Source organism: Cylas formicarius, unplaced genomic scaffold (assembly GCF_029955315.1).
Source record: "Cylas formicarius isolate icCylForm1 unplaced genomic scaffold, icCylForm1.1 PGA_scaffold_8__14_contigs__length_24414737, whole genome shotgun sequence".
Lineage (NCBI taxonomy): Eukaryota > Metazoa > Arthropoda > Insecta > Coleoptera > Brentidae > Cylas > Cylas formicarius.
Window position 1 is genome coordinate 7914158 of NW_026844361.1, and position 18786 is coordinate 7932943.

General features: G+C 34.3%; 1 protein-coding gene across 4 annotated transcripts in view; it reads left to right on the forward strand.

The window, feature by feature from the left end:
* LOC132706585 (zinc finger protein rotund) overlaps window positions 1–18786 on the forward strand; it is a 303785-nt gene that overhangs the window by 168357 nt on the left and 116642 nt on the right. For all 4 annotated transcript variants that reach the window (XM_060677992.1, XM_060677988.1, XM_060677990.1 and 1 more), the window contains exon 4: window positions 16427–16538. In XM_060677992.1, coding sequence (XP_060533975.1) covers window positions 16427–16538 — 112 coding nt within the window. The remainder of the gene's footprint in view (window positions 1–16426; window positions 16539–18786) is intronic.

The following is an 18786-nucleotide window of genomic DNA, read 5'->3' on the forward strand; positions in this document are numbered from 1 at the left end:
TATCTTCATCAATCAAATTTGACTACTTTTTAATACACTTTAATGTAAAAACTGGTTAGATGGACTAAATTGAATACTAAATACTTGAAGACACCTATAGAAATTGTCAAAGCGGATACTAAGTTTATATGGGTTTTAACAAATATAAGTTTAGCTGTTAGATACTGTAACCTCTCTTATCTTCTACAGAAAGTACAGAATACTGATTGTCGCTTTATTTCTAACTTACGCAAATTTGATAATATATTTGGAGCATTTAAGGCATTAAATTGGTTAAAAATAAAAAATGATACCGCTTTCATTTAAAAAGGCATTTACTTCTTCGTGAGCAAAATAACTAGAAAAAATTAAGTGTAAATTAATGTTATAATAAGGTTCTTCTTGGATGTGTAGTTTAAGGTACATATTTTGTTGTTATTGTTATTTAAGTATTCCGGCTAGTCCATCTTAGTAGTTTTTTTCATATTTCTTTAAATTATGGTCTACCAAAACAATATAGATTCGAAAAAGATAAAGAAAAGCAGACAACTTTTTCCGAATTTTTTTTTTTTGTAACACAATTTTTGTCTTTTGTTAATGTCTGACCAAGCTAATATTACGTCTATTTTTTGTTGTACTTTCAGTCAGTCTATATTTTTTAACCGTGCGACTGCCGATAGCTGACGAATAAAAAATGAGATAGAATAAAAATGTAGATTAAAAACTAACCAATCAAACGTGTTTTTTGACAGATCACGATGGCCACCGATGAATTTTAGTGGAAATTTTTTCCTCGTTGGTACATGCGTTGCCATGGAGACCTGTTAATTTAAACTAAAATGTTTTTGGTTCTGACTTCATATTTCTCCCCCCCCCCCTTTAAATAGCAACTAATAATCAGCGCGTCGAAATGTGAAACGGCGGCATTTTTTGACGGCCAGCGTATACAGACGTTACGCCGTTGCGTTAAAAGATAAAAAACGCTCACTCAGAGACCGCATAATTAAGAACACCATGTGACATCTGATATGTCTCAGCGGAAAAAAAAAAAACGAAAATTCACGTAAACGTTTCAATTTCCTATATACCAAAGTTTTGTCGGGCAATTTTTCGTTTTCCGAACGTTCGATATTGTTGAGTTTTTAGGCTAGGCTTATAAAAAATCAGTTATGTGGTTGATATTTTGACAATTTTATTGGCTTCTTCGGGACTAGCAACAATCATTTTTCGTGTTACTATATACAGCAGAATCGCAAGCCATTAATTATTAGTTCACAACTCAACGAATATTTTTAATTTACTGTAAATTAAAGTAAATGAAAAATCTACTCTTACTTGTTTAGACATCTAGGTATTTTATTATTGCTAGATACTGCTTGCTTACATTTTTCTCTTTCGAATATGGAAATATGTTTTTATTTTTCTCCCCTGAACCGTAGTTGCTATGGCGTCGCTCAGCACACTCACAAATCGGTACATATATTTACATATACCTCTTCCATATCTCCATATTCCTCTCCTATACCTGTTAGGTATAATGGGATATATGTGCCAGATATACGGAGTAGTTCAAATGTACCGGCCTGTCTGGTCCGAGCGACGCCATATCTACTCACCGAATTAGAAACGTTAATAAAAAGTGTACCACAAAAAAAGATCTGGGGCAACCTTAGAGCAGGCCACTTTTCGAAATAGTAAAAGTCACTTTCTTGTTGACGTAGAATTTATTTTCTTGTGTTAGATCAATGTTGTTGTATTTTCTGTTGAATATATTAACTTTGTTTCCTATAGCACCACCTAAAAAAAACTTTACTGGTCATTACTGAATACATAAAACAAGAGCTCTTCATTGAAGTAATCAAAAATTAGAAATTGATACAAAAAAGTTAAACTTTAATAACTAAACAGGAACACACATAAAGAAGACAATTTGTCCAAAGACTACACCTAACAATGACAAAATCAAACTAACCAACTAAACAAAGTTCAGCACCGAAAATACATACAGTAACAAAGGTTTAGATACATTATTTAGAAATTACTTCATACAATTTTTGCTAAAACAAGAGAAGTGGTGTGTAGAATGAATAGCACAATAATATAGACCATGAAGAGGGGATGAACAGTAAGAGCATACGTACGAGGATACTAAGTGTTTCTTTAACGTGCCCTTTATAATTTGTATTTAAGGAATTTACATGTTTTAAAAATCTCAGAAATATTGTACATTGTATATATTTTAAATGAACATAATCTATCAAAAAGTGAGAAATAGTGCAAAGTTGGTGAGAGCAACCCTGAATAATTAGAGTTACGGCAGATATCCGGTAGACTTTTGTTATGAGAATAGGGCGTTTTTAAATGTTGGTCAAGATATTCTTTTTACCTGTGAAGAAATATCTTGATCCGAAGGTGGATGCGCCACCCGATTCGATCGGAAAAAATATTTGGCAGCTTAAAAAAGAAACAAAACGCAAACGATCGTCACCCCGGGGGATGCAAATCGTGCTACTTTTTTTTTCTGCGGCACCCTCGGATCGCAAAAAACGGGGGTAAAAAAATAGGGGCGCGGTTTTTGGCGTTTTTTTTTTGACAGCGCGAAAAAAAATAATTCCAACGAACATTCCAGGCACATTGTGCGGAGGTAGCCAACCCCTTCGCGAAGGGTGACACGTATTCGCCGACTTACTTTGTTTTCGACCTGCGGAGCTTGTTTGTTTCTGTAGGGTGCTTCGAAGCGCTTTTTTTTGTTTCATTTGTCTCGAAATCATCGAATGAAGAGCGTTTTTGCAGACATTCATTCGCAATTAAACAAGTAAACGGGATATATAGATTCAAATTATAGAGCTATTTTTAATACCTTGAAAACGAAATAAGTTTTAATATATTTAAATTTAATGGAAGTATAATTCAATTTAGAAATATAATTTAACAAGTTTAAATAAATAATAAATTGACAATAGAAATGAATGAACGAGAAAGGATAAAAGAAACATCACAAACCAAAAAATGCGCTTAATAGAAAAAAATATTAAAAAGTAATTATTAATTTAATCATTGTAATTGTAATCGCAATGTGTCCTATAATTGCAAATCTTATTAAGGGCTAGTAAAAATAATTGTAAATAAACTTTAATGCTTGAAAATGAGTGCTCAGAAAAGATAACGGATGAAAACGCCAACAAGCTTTGCAAAATATTTAGATAATATTTTGTGTATAATTGGAAATCTTGTTAAGCTATATTAAAAAAAAATAATATTTTCAAATTAATAAGCTTTAAGAAAATAACTCCAACATCAAATAAAATTAAGAGAAGATTCTAGGGAAGCTGAAGAATGAAAAAGTAAAAACGTTTGAAAAATATTAAGGTAAAAAGGAAATACGCAAGATATATTAACAAAACATAAACTTAGAAAAATTGAAGGAGATTTGAAAGAAACATTTTTAAAAAACTTTTTTTTTGCTAGGGTTGTTGAAATTGTTTTATTGTTTTTATTATTTCAAAACCGATGAAGGGGATAGTATAAAGCTTCATTTGGGTTGCATTTTGTTACATTTATTCGGTTTAAGCCAGATGTCAGCAAATACATACGGGAATCTAAATTTCTTATTTTCAAGTCCAAAGGTACTAAAAGCGACTTTATATTATTCTTTAGTCTTGTGTAGTATTAATTTTTGTGCTGTTATTTACTACCCATGCTTAGATAAAGATATAATTCAAAGGCCACAAAAATCTTGCAAATTGCAGTATACTAGATGGTTTTCAATAGAAAATCGCCGTAAATTACACTCCGCAGTATTGTTTCATATGCCTCCTTTACCTCATGTCCTTTACTTCATTTGTTAAAAGGTCGTTCTAATGTTCAAACAATCAAAAGAAATTATATGCTCTTACATCTTATCACATATTGTTTGATATAATCTTAAAAAAATATATCATTTTGTGGACACCTATCCCATCTACATTGTTGTAGTTATTTTTGAGGACTCAACTTACGTAACAAATGATTTTCATTCTCTGCAAATAAACATTATTATTATTATTATTATTATTGCTAATATCAAATAAACATGAGAACAGAAGGCATGAAACGAAGTAGATACTAAAGACGAGGAAGAAATATTAAAAAACGTGCCTTCAAAGGGAAAATCATATCGTGCGGTATAAATATACCAAAGATAAGTGTCGCTTACTGTCCTACATGTTTAATTCCTCTTAATTCTCAGTTAATTATTCATATTACGTTTCCGGCACTTCCAACGTGGGTCTACAAATTTTATCGCCACGGAATTTTTCGAATCCGAAGGGGATCGAACATCTCTCTGACTGTTGACCCCAGGAGGGAGAGAATCCGAAAGTTTGTTTCCGCCACGCCACCAGGCACCACCCACTCCCCCCGTTGAAAAAAGTCAACGACACGCGTGGGAAGGACGCACATAACCGAGTGTAGCCAAAAATCCAACGTCAATATTTCGAATAAGACAAAAAATAGTTCTAACATTATCAAAAATATGTTATCCACATTCCAATAAATTAAAAAATTGGTCAAGTGAAACGACTCCCTCTTCCACCCTTGTCAAACTTAAATCAAGATATAAATAAACCACAAAATTTTGTGATCCCATCCTCTTAAAGTCATAGCCATAACCATACCATGGCCATTCTATTATTAAAGTTTCTAACATTTCACACAAGCACTTATCATTTCGAACTATAATGAAAACTGCAATTTTAAATTATGTACCGTTAAAAAGAAGTTTAATTTAGAAAAAAACTTAATCCCGAAATAAATCTTACTAATATATCAAATAGCAGCTGGACACAATAGTACTAAAATAAACTAAAACTACCTAATTGACCTAGTCACCTTCCTCCTCAATACTCTTCCCGTGGCTGTCACGTTTTTATTTGTGGTTCCCCGAGGAATGGTTAAAATTTTTTTGGATACTGTCAGAATTTTTTAGCAGCATTCGTCTTCATATTTGAAATTACAGAGAGCGGATGATACCAGAACCATTTGTGGCAGTGTTAAATAGTCTTTTTTACTGTGCGTTTCGATAATGTTATTTTAGCAGAATATAACAATGTCGCATCGAAATCATTTTTTGCTTGATGCAAAACAGGTGGTGAAAAATATGTCCGGTACTTTAAGTAGAGGAGTTATTAAATAAGAAGCTTTAAAAGAAACCTGTCTACTATCAATTACCAAATCTTTTAAAAATAAACTTACTTTTATTTGTTTATAATATTATTATACCGCAAAATGAATTTATTATTTATGAATTTGTTTCCAAATCAGAAAATTCTTATTGTATCACCTCTAATACAAAGAGTTTGGAAAAAAGTGGCAAATATCCTGTACTAAAAAAAACAAAAGTTCTAAGCAAGAAGGGAAAAAAAGTACAAAAGAAATATCTAAGAAATAATGCGAACTTTGTTTATCACACTCCTTTTTTTTTAGCAGGAATTTTTAATGTAACTTCTTTTAGGATCTATTGAATAAAAATATTAAAATTAAATTTTTTCTCTAAAGAAAGAGTGAAAATCCACTTTTTTTGGAATTTTAAAAAAAAATTAAAATGAAATTCCCTGTTTTTATTACACTACTGCACGTAGGCCCCTTCTATATAGATTTTTAGAGAGGCAAAATCAGAAAAAAATACAAAATTTTGACGTAACTCGCAATAAATTACAAGAAATATTAATTTTGAATTGACATATTTATGAAAATATTCAGAATAAACCATTAACTAGTGTAGTCAGATAATTAAGTGCTAATGCTAATGCTTGAAATTCTTAAGTAGGTTCCATGGGCCCATCATCGATAGCTTCGTCGGTAGTTTTTCCGTTAACATCTTAAAAAAAAATCTAAAATCCCAACGGCTCAAAAAGACAAACGCGCAATCAAATCCGATTTGCATGTAACCCCCCCATTCCGGGTGATGCGTTTTTTGAGACAAAAAAAAACACACCCTTTAATTTTTTCCTTATCTCCTTTCGCGGCGACAGTAAGGGATATAAAAACCCTCTAATTTTTTTCTCCTCCTCTCCGGTCCCCGATGATCTCGAGGTATTCTTCGCTTACCTGTGTTCTCACGATACACCGGTGGACGAATAAAAGCGTAATCTATCTTCCATTTGTTTAAAGGCCCAGGTGCTTTGCATATTATTATATTTATAGGGAGTTGAATAAATTAACGAAAAAAATCTGCGTACACGGAGGATTTGCATAACTAGTGTCTAAGAGATGATAGAAAAGCGAAAGGGTCGCGATGGATGGAATCGTGGAAACGAAGGGTGAGGTTAGCGAGCGAAATATCTCTCCTCACGTTTCCCCCCAACGTCGCGGTAACGTTTAACCTTGCGATAAGCTCGTCGAGATAATTTTTTCTTGATTACTGCCTTTATTATCTTCCATACGCTTGGGAAACGTTTCCCGAGACGGTTGTGCTATATAGTAAGATTTGAGAATCGACCCTCTTAGATTGAGTTTTCAAGATTTGAAGACATTAAAAAAAGATATAATGGAAGGGTAAAGTACTTGTATTTTTTAAAATATCGGCGAGCAATTGAAAGTTAGTGTGCGATATTCGATATTATTCATCCGCAAGTAAATTGTATTTTATATAAAATTTACTAAAGCCTCAATATATTGATCATCTCTTTCTACACATTTCATTTTTTTGCAATTATCCTTTCCAAATTATCAATATTTTGAAACCCGTAAATTATTATTAATCAATGCAGAGAAGTTTTAAAAATTGTCGAACAGAATGCTGAATATCTGACAATAGTTTTCCATTAAGATCAACAACTGTTAATGTTTTCAAAAATTATGCACATCAAATTCATATTTTTCGATACATCTCGTATACTGTTTTTATAAAGAATAAATTTTTATTAATTAAATAAATTTATTAATTAAATAATTAATTAATAATAAATTAATAAAATAATTAATTTTTATTAATAAAAATAATTAAAAATTGTCGAACAGATAATGCTGAATATCTGACAATAGTTTTCCATTAAGGTCAACAACTGTTAATGTTTTCAAAAATTATGCACATCAAATTCATATTTTTCGATACATCTCGTATACTGTTTTTATAAGGAATAAATTTTTATTAATTAAATAATAAAAGTATAAACACACGAGTGTAGAATGAAGAAGGGGAAAAAGAAGAGAGAATCAATTAATTAAGAAATAGAAATGTGCTAAATGCAATTAAACAAAAATTTTCTTTTTAGATTTTTAGGTGTGGACGATCTGAGTGGAATAAGGATAGATGTGCAGTGTACAGCTTATGGGAATGCTTTTAACTAATTTAAAAAAAAATGCCTCCCTCAAAATTCAGTTATTGTCGAAGGTGCACTCAAAATGGTAGGTCATAAAATTTTTTTTTGCTGTTTTATTGCAGACTTTAAATCAGTACAGATATCGTCAAATTCAATTTTAATAGGTATGTCACGGCAACAAACATAAAATAAACAATAAACAATTATCCCGGCGTCTTAAGTGTTTCCTAAAATCATTGCACTTCTTTGGTCCACCATTAAGTATGATCTGTGGTAAACTAGATATTTCTAATATTCCTATGCTCTACTGGTTTTTGCAAAAGTATTTTTCAACATTGTAAAAGTGTTCAAAAAATGTGGACCCCAAAGCATTTTTTAAGCCATTTGGTTTTTTATTCTTCGACATATTTATGAAATAATTATTCTCAAATGTGTCGCACAATTTTGGTATATTGGAACAATTGACTTATATTTTAAGTATTTTTGCTATGATTTTAATTTTCGAAAGCTCAAAGCCACGTAGTGACCCATTTTTTATTTCGATAGACTTCTACAGGAAGTATCATGATAATTTTGAAAAATGACGCGCCAGTGTAAATGTAGAAAATAAAAAAATATATAAAGAGATTATACACATTTTTAGCTTAATTTATGTATTTATAAAAAAAAATTATACGTTATATTGTCTTCAAATTCTATCCAAACCCAAATTACTTTCAGTACAAAGAAAGACTTACGCGTCTTCAGTTAATCAAATTGTATAAATATACTGGCAAGTCCAAGAGATTTAAGAAGTCCATGTTTATGTTTTTCTCACTTTTTCAATACTAAAGTAAACTCCTCAAATGCAAAAGGACTGCAATCACTACTTTAATCACAAAAACATTTTTCACCTAAGTTTAAAATTCTTTTAGAAAAATAAATATTGATTTGTTTCTGTGTTTTTATATTTCATATATATTATATATTAAACTTTTTGACAGATGTTTTTTTTTTTAATTTGTATCACGTAAGGTTTTTTGCAAATATTAAAGGAATCCTAGTTAAAAAAAGTGAAAAAAAAAACTTTACTTAGAGTTTTTTGAGTGAAATCTGCATCTTTTTGCCATAATATCCCTTTTTAACATCCAGCAGTAGTCCGGCATCATCTGCCTTGGTATCGTCGTTCCATTTCCTTAATATCCTGCCGAAACTTCCCTCTCTGTTCTTCGATAACTGCTGCAAGATTTTTAGGAAACTGGTTCAGGTGTGAAAACAGAAAAAGCCCTTTCAAACGCATATTACAACCTGGACGATGAAAGTTGTGTAACATATTTTGAACAATACTTTCTTAGTTTTCGGCGTTAGAGTTCCCAATCACTTCCTTTTTTCGACATTGGTCATTGTGTTTTGAAAATTCTTGTCTTTGCATAGTGTTCTTATCTGCGGCCTAACAAAATACCTTCTTTTATCTTGGCATCAGATATGGCTGGAAATTTCTGGCACAAATATTTGAAACACTGTCCATTTTTGTCTATGGCTTTCATCAAGCCAAGTTTGATATTAAAAGGAGGCAGTAAACCTTTTTTGGGGTCAACTAAGCTATCTCGTAATACATTTTTGCTACCATGTATAAGGCTTGTTCTAAAGGGACACTATTTGAGTCCAATGTCTATCTCTTGCCCGACCGTCCCACTCACAAATAAAGCATGGAAATTTTGTATAACCTCGCTGTGGTGGTCCTAAGAGCGTAGTCAGCACTTTAAGGCCCCACAAAGCCACTGATGTTCTTGGTAGTTTATTTTCTTCCAAAGAAATCCTAAATTTTCATCCGTTTCTTTTAAATGTACCGAATGTGCAACGGGAACCGAGGCCAGTGCGTACAATAAAACTCGATTTAAACTACGCTTACTTGAGTCAATAAACAGGCGCCATTGTTCTTGTATATACGGCGCATTTCCTAAATTTGAAACTAAGTCCTTCCTGAGTAAAATATTGACATAACTCTTTTTCGCGATCTAACAATTGAGATACATCCTTTGGAAGGTGCAATTTTCTAGTTAAATAATTTAGTCCGCACTGGTTAAACACTTCGGGCTCTCTGAAATTTGGTGTGAAATCTGAATCGTCTGGGTCGGAATTAGATTCCTCTGATTCTGACAATATGACGTTTTTTAGTTCTTTAGTGGCGGTAGATGTTAGTACATTTGTTCCATGAGAAACTGGTCCTACCTTTTTTCCAGCTTCTTAATACTTTGACGCAAACGGAACAAACAGTATGAGGAGCCCAGGACTTGTCTTAGTCTCCAATTTTTACACCAAAATAAGCGTGTTATACGTTGTCCACAAAAGAAGTTATAGTTTGCCTTTGCTTTACTACGACATAACTACCACAGATATAACAAAAGTTATTTGGATTGTTCACACAATGTCTTCTTCCCATATTTAAACACTAGAAATATAAACACAACCAAAATACAACCAAACTGCGCATAAGCAGGTTATAACGCTCTATTGACGCTTCTGCGCCAACTATGTTGCTTTGCAGAGAAAACTAATATAATCCAGTGTTGCCAAATCATATTTAATTTCATAAAAATCATGCGTAACATGGAACATACATATTCGTGTTAAATGACGTTTTTGGGAAAAAGGACCTCCAAAAATATAAAAATAAGCAAAAAGGTTTCAAACATCAAAATCACTGTAGACCGACCTTATCTAGTACTTTAGAAATAGAAATAATTAGAAATACAAATAAAAATCAGAAAATCGAAAGAATTATGTTTCGACCGGCCTCACGGCCCCATATGTGGGTCAAATAATGTAATACGTCTCATGAATAGATAATTGCATAATGAGGCGTCCCCCCGCGGGGGATTCCTCGCGGTCTCGCGGTCCATTACCGTCTCACTCCGTCCGACATTGCTCCCCGACGCCCGCGTCGCGACGTCAGCCGACGCACAGAGGAGCAGGGGGCGAGTAGTTACGCGCCGTCCCACGCTCGTAATTAGCGCGTCTAGTGCGAATCGGACCTTGCACGACTGCGTCGTGTCGGAAGGTCGCCCTACCAATTGACTGATATTTCTGCGTAAACTTCAGGAGTGGGATAATATGATATATATGATCTTAATTTATAAAATTTTGTCACCGTTCATCGATAAGTATTTTCTCTTTGTTGCATACGACTACTGGGGGTCAGGTTATATAATTTTGTGATGTTTTCGTAAACCCAAGTTTGTTAAGTTTTAATTATTTTATTACATAATAAAAAGGCCTTTTATTTGTAAAAATAACCATTTCATGGATATTAAATTGTGATAAAAAGGACACATTGTCGAGTATAGTAGCCGTTTCAGACCTTCTATTTATAAAAGAGAGTGTTATATATAATTATAGAAGCGCAGGAGTATATTCACAGACTTTTAGTTGAAGAAAAAAAATAATATAAACTTGTTTCTATAATAAAAAAAAATGAAATTGAAAAAATTGAATATTTTAGGGAGTGTACTGCCATTAACAACCCAGTTTGTTATTGCATATAACAAGGCGAACAATCGGTGAAGAAGTTGCTTTGAAAATTTAAACGACAAAACAAAAGTCATGTAGATTTTATTCATTTAGGTAGATGTCCCTAGTTTTTATCTGACTGGTAAGACTATTCCAAATATTAATCATCACATACGTAAATGATCCCTAAAACGCTGACCATCTACTACGAGGAGCTACATACCTAAATTGAGTTATTTCTTTTTCTTTGGGAATGTGAAAGAAGTCGAAACCTCTCGTTTAGATAAGCCAGCTTCCCTACATAATTTTATAATTATAATATAATTAAATATGAATATGATATTTACAACAATCACCTTGTGAAAGCACTCACTGTACGGGTGGTTAAATATACAGAGTGCTAAAAAAGAGGTGCCTCCAATTTCTAGGATAAATGGAATATTGAAGAATCACTTTAGTTTGATTAACATAAATGCACCGTTCGCGTGATACGGGTCTGTAAAATGGGTAACAAAATATCGTTTTGTTATTAATAGTATTATTTCTGAAGCGATTTAAAACGCCTAAATAAAATTTAGAACGCAAAATATGATCGAAATTTAAATTAAAATTATAATTAAAATATCTGACACTATTTTTACTTCATCATTGTTTCTGAGAAAATATTTATCAGTTACTCACTAAAACCTCCTTTAATTTCAAAACCAGTAATTTTTTATGATCCAACTAATGGAAAAGTTCAGCCAGAGCAGTTACGTCACAGCATGACATCTTTATCTAGTTCATTATTGAATGTAAATTGACACAAGAATTTTGTCAGTTTTGAAATACTTGTCAAACGCGGCGTCAAGATCAATTATCTTTAGCTAAGACATAGGGATCATTTTTGATTACAACTCCTCTGACTAGACTTTAGTTGCTGTCTAAATTTCATATCGGTACCTCAAACCATTTATATTTTTTGTACTTCTTTGTATCTTTTGAAGTATATGTTTTAGAACATATGTTCATTAACCAAAGTAAGTGATACCTCATTTAGTTCAAAAATTAGAGGAACGCTTTTTAACCTAAGGTAAGTGATAATTTCAACTAATAAAAAGTCCTTTCCAAGGATGCTACCAAGCAACTATTTAACCCTACAAAACAGACGACAGTGGAACGGAACAATAGCCGTGACCGAGGCTAAAACTGCGGCCGAAAAAAAAATCAGTTTTTTTACCCTCGCCATCTTCCACCCCCGCGAACAAAGAAACCCCAGGCGAGTGCACCGAATGCAGTAGCAGCGGCGGCAGCAGTATCGATATATATATAAAGCGGCGGCCGTTCCACACGGTTTAGCTATATATATATATATATATATATATATATATACCGCCCGCCTGGACGTCGAACAAAAATAATACAAAAAAAACACACGAACCTGCAACGAAAAACACGGGGAAAAAATCGTCGAGTCTTTTTTTCTTCGCCGTCGACACCCCCGCGTCTCCGTCGTCGAGACGCGCAGGTCCCGAATCGATCGGCGCCGCGTCGAGACGCCCACGACGTCTCCTCGCCGTCTAGCAACGGCGAAGGCGACGGAGACGACGTCGACTGTGTATCCTGACCTGCGGCACCCTCGACGCCATTCAGCAGGACTCCGTCGTCGTCGTCCACCTGGTGCGACGCCGATCGGTCGATCCCGGTCGAAGCGTGAGCGAACGGTAGCCATGTTGGTGTCAATTCTACCGTTTTTCTCTACGCTTTATTTGGCGTAAGGCAACACGACAAATATATCTAAATTACTCGTCTTTCATTATAATAATATTGAAACTTCACCATGCTTACAGTCCCGATACTACTCCCATAGAGAATGTTGGGAGCCTCTTCGCAAAAGACATTTTAGACCAAAGAATTCTAATGGGTTATGGGAAGTTATTCGCAAATGCTGTGAAAAGCGTAATCCAATTCCAGCCGGATTGGTTTAGGTAGTCGTCAAGTTTAAAAATTTGTAGATAGATTTTAATACATTAAATTTACTTATCACATTTTATATGTTTTTGTTTTTTTTATCAGCGTCGATACGAAAATATGGCAAAATCTAGTGATAAAACTTGTACCCATTTTTAGTAAATAAAACGGTACAATTAAAAGAAAGGTACACCATCTTTATTTGACGAGCTGAAGACGCGAAAAGTTGGGCTTTGCAAAGCACTGCCGCCTTCTTTTTAAAATATTTAACATTTAAACGGTGATTTTTTGAGTGTGTGGTTTTTGAAGTTCAACAAGATAGCACAGGAAAATCGGAGAAAGCGTACAATTTTTATTGGGGATCAAAAATGAATGTTGGCCACGACTACTTTTAAGCGATCGGTACGAATAGTTAATTTTTCGAAAATAGCGGAATCGATGCTGATTTATCATCATAAATAAGAGATTTGACTTACTCCCACCAGAAATGGTCCAACAGCGTCAAATCGCACGATATAGGCGGTCAATTCCCTGGTCTAAAACTAAATTTATTGCGCAATAGAGTGCCATCGGTGGGGTATTCTGCGCAAAAAAAGATTTTGTACGTAGTGAAATACCACGATCTCATTTGCTCCGGACGACGACGAATGAAGCAATAACGAGTGGGTGGTTTAATATCTAATAACGCGAAATTGGTGTAAAATTTGGCCACTATTGGCATGAACAGCCCTGCTTAGTAGGGCGATTATGATGACCTTAAAATGATCGAGTGTGCGAAACATCATTTTTTTCAATAAAATTTACATGATTTGTAAGTCTCCAAGCAGCAAAATAATAAAAACCATTCTATTCCATTCTATTAAACTTTTAAGTTAGGATAATGAAGGTAGATAAAGTTCGCCGAACGATATACCGTTTTCACAACCTTTTATGGTTTCGACTTCAGAAGGAGTTTAATACCCACCTGTTGCAAAGCGGACTAAAGCACGTGTACCACAAGCCAGAATCGTATTTGGGATGTTAGCTAACAAGAACAGTACCGTGCGGAATGTTGTGTTTTAAAAGTAGGGAAATTTTCTTTGATTAAACTGTTATATTAATTATATTAGTGCTTTTTTATCACCCTAAAACAGTGCCTACTCAAGGTAGCTCGATTTCAAGCTGAATTTGCCATTAGATAGGTTGATCATCTATACTAAAAACACATTAGAAAGCTGAAACTGATTTCCAATTTAAGAGTTTAACATAATGACTATAAAATATTGTCCTAGGAAAGCCATATAAAATATTTCGGACTTAAGATTATATTTTAACATTCTTTTATAGCTACATTTATATTTATAATAAACATCTTAAAGTAAGATTGGATTTTTCACTGCATGGACTAATAATAATCGAGCAATCCCGCTGGACACGAAGTACCGAAGTACGGTTCTGGAACGTCATTGTTGAATTGCGAAACTATTTATTGAAGCCAGGTAGACTTGCGGTTAGACCTTCATAAGAATTTACCAAAATTAAATACCGGATTATGTCGTAAAAACAGTATATGGTTGGGCGACCTATACCTAAAATAAACTTATGGGATCTATTACTTATCTACCTGCCGGGTCGACATTAAAGACCCCCCTAGTCCCCACCCGAAACGTCGAACAAAAAAATTACAGATACAAAAGGAACATCAAGAAAGACGAATGGGGGGAAAAAAGGAATCGGGCGGCCGCGAAAAACCGTCTGGCTCGGTGGAGGACGTCGGGGTCTGTGGCGGGGGGGTGTCCCGCGACCTTGCCGTCGCCATGACGACGAGACAACGCTTACCCCCGCGCCTAGCCCCCACCGCCGCCGCGCGTTTCTTTGAACCCCCCGCTCGCTCCTGACGGCGAATAAAAAAAAAGCGTGTTATGTACAGAGAAATTTGTTATATCGAATTCGGGGAAGAGCCGGGCTCTCCCCGCCACTGACTGTAACACGCCCGGATATCCAGGGACGTATTGACTTCGAAAGTACAACCCAAAACCCGCAAAAACTAGACTCTAAACTCATGAAAATATTGTTTTTGAAATCCTTAATTTGAATAATAATAATAATATATAATTTTCAACACTCCGCCAATTTGGGTCTAATTTTGAATACAAAATTGAATTTTACCAATATTATTCTACGTTTGGCATATTCTATTTTATTAATCCCTTTGCCCTAAATTTATGCCTTGTGATTCTTTAATATAGACGTTTTATATATTATATGTATTTATATTATAAATATATAACCCGTTTTTAATAAACGAAGAATACAAAAAATCCAAAACTCTTGGGTGAGAGTTATTTTTGAAATAAGCAAGCCTCGGAAGGTGTCTTCGCGACCTTGATGATTTGTATACTTGGCACATTCGATAAGAGAATATAAAATACATATACAATAAAATAAAATATAATATAGTAATTTATTTATAAAATAATTAAGACAAAAACACCATTTCGTATTCAAATCCAGGAATCCAGACGATGTGTATATACTAGTAAAGAATGTGGAAGTTTCTTTGAATATTAAAATGTGCTATATACTACCTAATCAAATCCTTAAGCTATCACTATGTACAGAAGTTATTTTATATATCTAGGTATTTTTATTTTTTAATTGCGTTTAAATGCAACTTACACTAACTGTAACTATAATTTGTCATACTACTCATCAAAACCTTAACCTGTATATATTTCATATATCGATATACAGGGTGTTCCGAAATTGATGCCCAATTTTACGTCAGAAGTAGGCCCTTGTTCTTAGAAAAAACGTGTTTTTTATCATTTTCCAACCATCACATCAAGTAGCAACAGACATTTTCATTATGTAACAGCAGTTAGCAGTAGCGTTCGTGTTAAATTTGAATCTTTATGGTTTTAATGTTTAATATTTTTGTCATAATTTCGGAGATATCGTCATACAACAGTTTTTTATTGTATTATTTGAAAAATTGAATAGGGATTTCACAAATAATTTTAGGAAAAACCAATAGTGCACGGGTTTTTGCCTGAAAACTATTCTATAGAAATCTGACACATTTTTTGAAAAATATTTCGCAACAGAAAGGGGTGGTTTTTGCCTCGTGATAGCAATGTACAAAACATCTAGATTTTCAACATCTCGGAAAGAAAGATTTTCCCGACACATTGACTTATTTGCGACGTAAACTAAGCCATAAAAATTTGGTGCATTTGTTTCAGAACAGCGTCCATATACATCGATCCAATTTTGATCAGGTAACTTTTAATTTTTGATATGTTCTTTCAGTGTTGGTCAGTATGCCAAAATTAAACAAAAATTTTCAGCATGCTTCAGTAACATGTCGTCTCCGCAGAATGCTCACAACTGATTTCCTTTATTGCGTAATTTATGAGCATTTTATCTTTAGAAAAGTTACAATGTAGTCCGAGTCCGCAGCTGTACGCTAGGCCCGGTAGGTTGATGATGAAGTATGAATATTTTGATCGAACCGAATTTTCGAGAGATGGATGGCCGAGCCCCGAACGGGAGCGCTGGCTCCCCCCCCCCCCCCACACCCAACACGACCCCAACAGGGGCACAAGAAAAAGCGACCGGGTACAAACATTTTTTCGTTCGATATAATTGGGGTTTCGATGTTTATTGAAAAAGAAAAACTCATCTGCCTATAGTATAATCCGAAGTGTATTTTTGTTTCATTTCAGCAGTGCGGTCAGCACGGCAAAGACGACTACCCTAATTGGGGCAGGAACCCGATGGGAATGGGAAAGCAGGGATATGAATCGAAGATGAACGATCACAACCAAATGCAAAAAGGTAAGTCATTTTTGTCTACATTGTTGACCGAGGGGTTTAAAACCGTGGTTTCATCAACCTGTCCTGGCTAAGGTCCTTTATCTCTATTTTCACTGTAACACTGTTGTTCTAGATTTTATGGTGCTCAAATGTCAATTAATCCTGTTTTATAGATCCATCTTTGCCTCCAACGTGCACAACTTTTCTTTAGTGGCTTTATAAAGAAAAACGAAATTAAGCAAAATATAAACGAATCAAAACAGAGATTGCTAGGGAAGAATAAAGGTTTCTTTCAAACGCTGAAGTACATTAATGTTAATCCTAAGCCCAGCTCTAAGCCTGATGGTTTCGGTAGAGCTGAATCATTTAATTTTTTTTATCCTATTATTCCTGAAGTGCACGATGTGGAGAACGATATTACCAATGAATACTATGGCAACAGACGATTTAAACAATTTAAAAATGAATTTTCTTTTTCTGAAGTGACTGAACAGACAGTGGACAAGGTCGTTAGTTCCGTTTCCTTTGTTATGGAAAAAGTCTCACGTTGTGCCCTCCAAATACTTTCTTTGACTTTCGCCCAATCGTTGTCCAGAGTATTAGAGAGGGTCATATGTGAACAATTAAATGAGTACTTGCTAATAAATGGTATTTTACCAACCACTCAATCAGGTTTTGTTTCTGGCCATTGCACCGTTACGGCTCTTTCGTGTGTGTCGGTTGACTTGCTGAGGCAACAGGACATTGGTAAAAATACTTGTTTGGTACTTTTGGACTTCAGCCAGGCGTTTGATACGCTAGATCAAAGTGTACTTCTCGAAAAAGTTGAGTAGTTTGGAACATTTCAGCTTAAAGAAATTGAGACTTGTTTGGGGGGCCGATGCCAGAGAGTAGTGCCGGGGGTAACTACTTCTTTTTGGCCCTAATAGAGAGAGTGTGTGTGCGATAATTATAATTTTAATATAATTTTATATAATTTTAGGTCAGTGCATGTGAATGTCTGTAAAAAACTTGAGAATTCTGATAGATAATAAACAATAATAAAAAAAAAAAATTTTTAAATGAAATCACCTTACATGTTTAAGAACATTCTTACGACGGACATTCGACTAAAACTGTGTGATAGCGTAATAGTATCGAACTTGGGGTATGGAGACTTTGTTTATTGGCCGTGTTTTACTTTACTTGCACAAATTCAGAATTCTTGTTTACGTTATTGCTATAGCCTTAGGAAATATGGTAATATTATTGACTAAAACAGTCTAAGTGGTTGAATCTCTCTCTGCACCTTGCACCTTACCACTCTAGTACATAAAATTAAAAGCACTGCAGAGCTCTCCTATTTATTTAACAAATTGTTAAAAGGGTCCATCACCCACCAGCGTGTTACACAGCACAGCGAGTTGTACCATATTCCCAAGCCCAATACTGCCACGTTTCAGAGATCTTCCTTTTATAACGTTATTGGAGTTTGTAATAACGTAATTATCTGCTGCTGTTAAAGCCTGTCCATCTGCTAAGTCGTTTATAAATAAGTTCAAAGATGTATTGTTAATGAGGAGGGAATGAGTCCCTTCATTAAGTATATAAATAATTAATCGAGTTTCTTTTTTTATTTCTTTTATTAATTTATATGTGATTGGTTAATTATAATTCTTATGTTTTCTTAAGGGTGGTTAGACGAGCAGCTATGTTAGATCACGCCCCTAAGTGTCTTTATTTATTGTATAACGTACCCCTACAGAAGACATTTTGAATTGAATTGAATCAAAACACATGTCATCTCATAATTGCTCAATGTGGTTCATATCGGGGTTCTAATTTCCGTTTCATGGAGGTCATTTTGCACTACCCTAGTGCATGGAGCGTTATATACATCGATTCAATTTTAATCAGGTAACTTTACTACATCTAATTTTTGATCGATCAATAACAACACTGTACAATAATGCGGTAGTTGTATAGACGCACAAAATTACTGCTAGAGTGCAAATCGATTTCGTAGTGCCTGCATTAGCAAATATCGATATTGATTATTTATTGTAACCCTATTTCCTGCTTATCCAGGTCTTCTTGCCAGTGCTCTGGATGTCCTAGCGGAATGCCACTTGAACTGATTTTTCATCTCCCGCGCTCGTTGGGCAATTTTGCTTTCAAACAATCTTGATAAGATTCCCGTTTGTTGATATGGTGCAAACTCCACAGTAGAAGCATAAAACACGAACTGATAAGGATAATAAACAATTCAACTTTTTATGAAATGCATCGT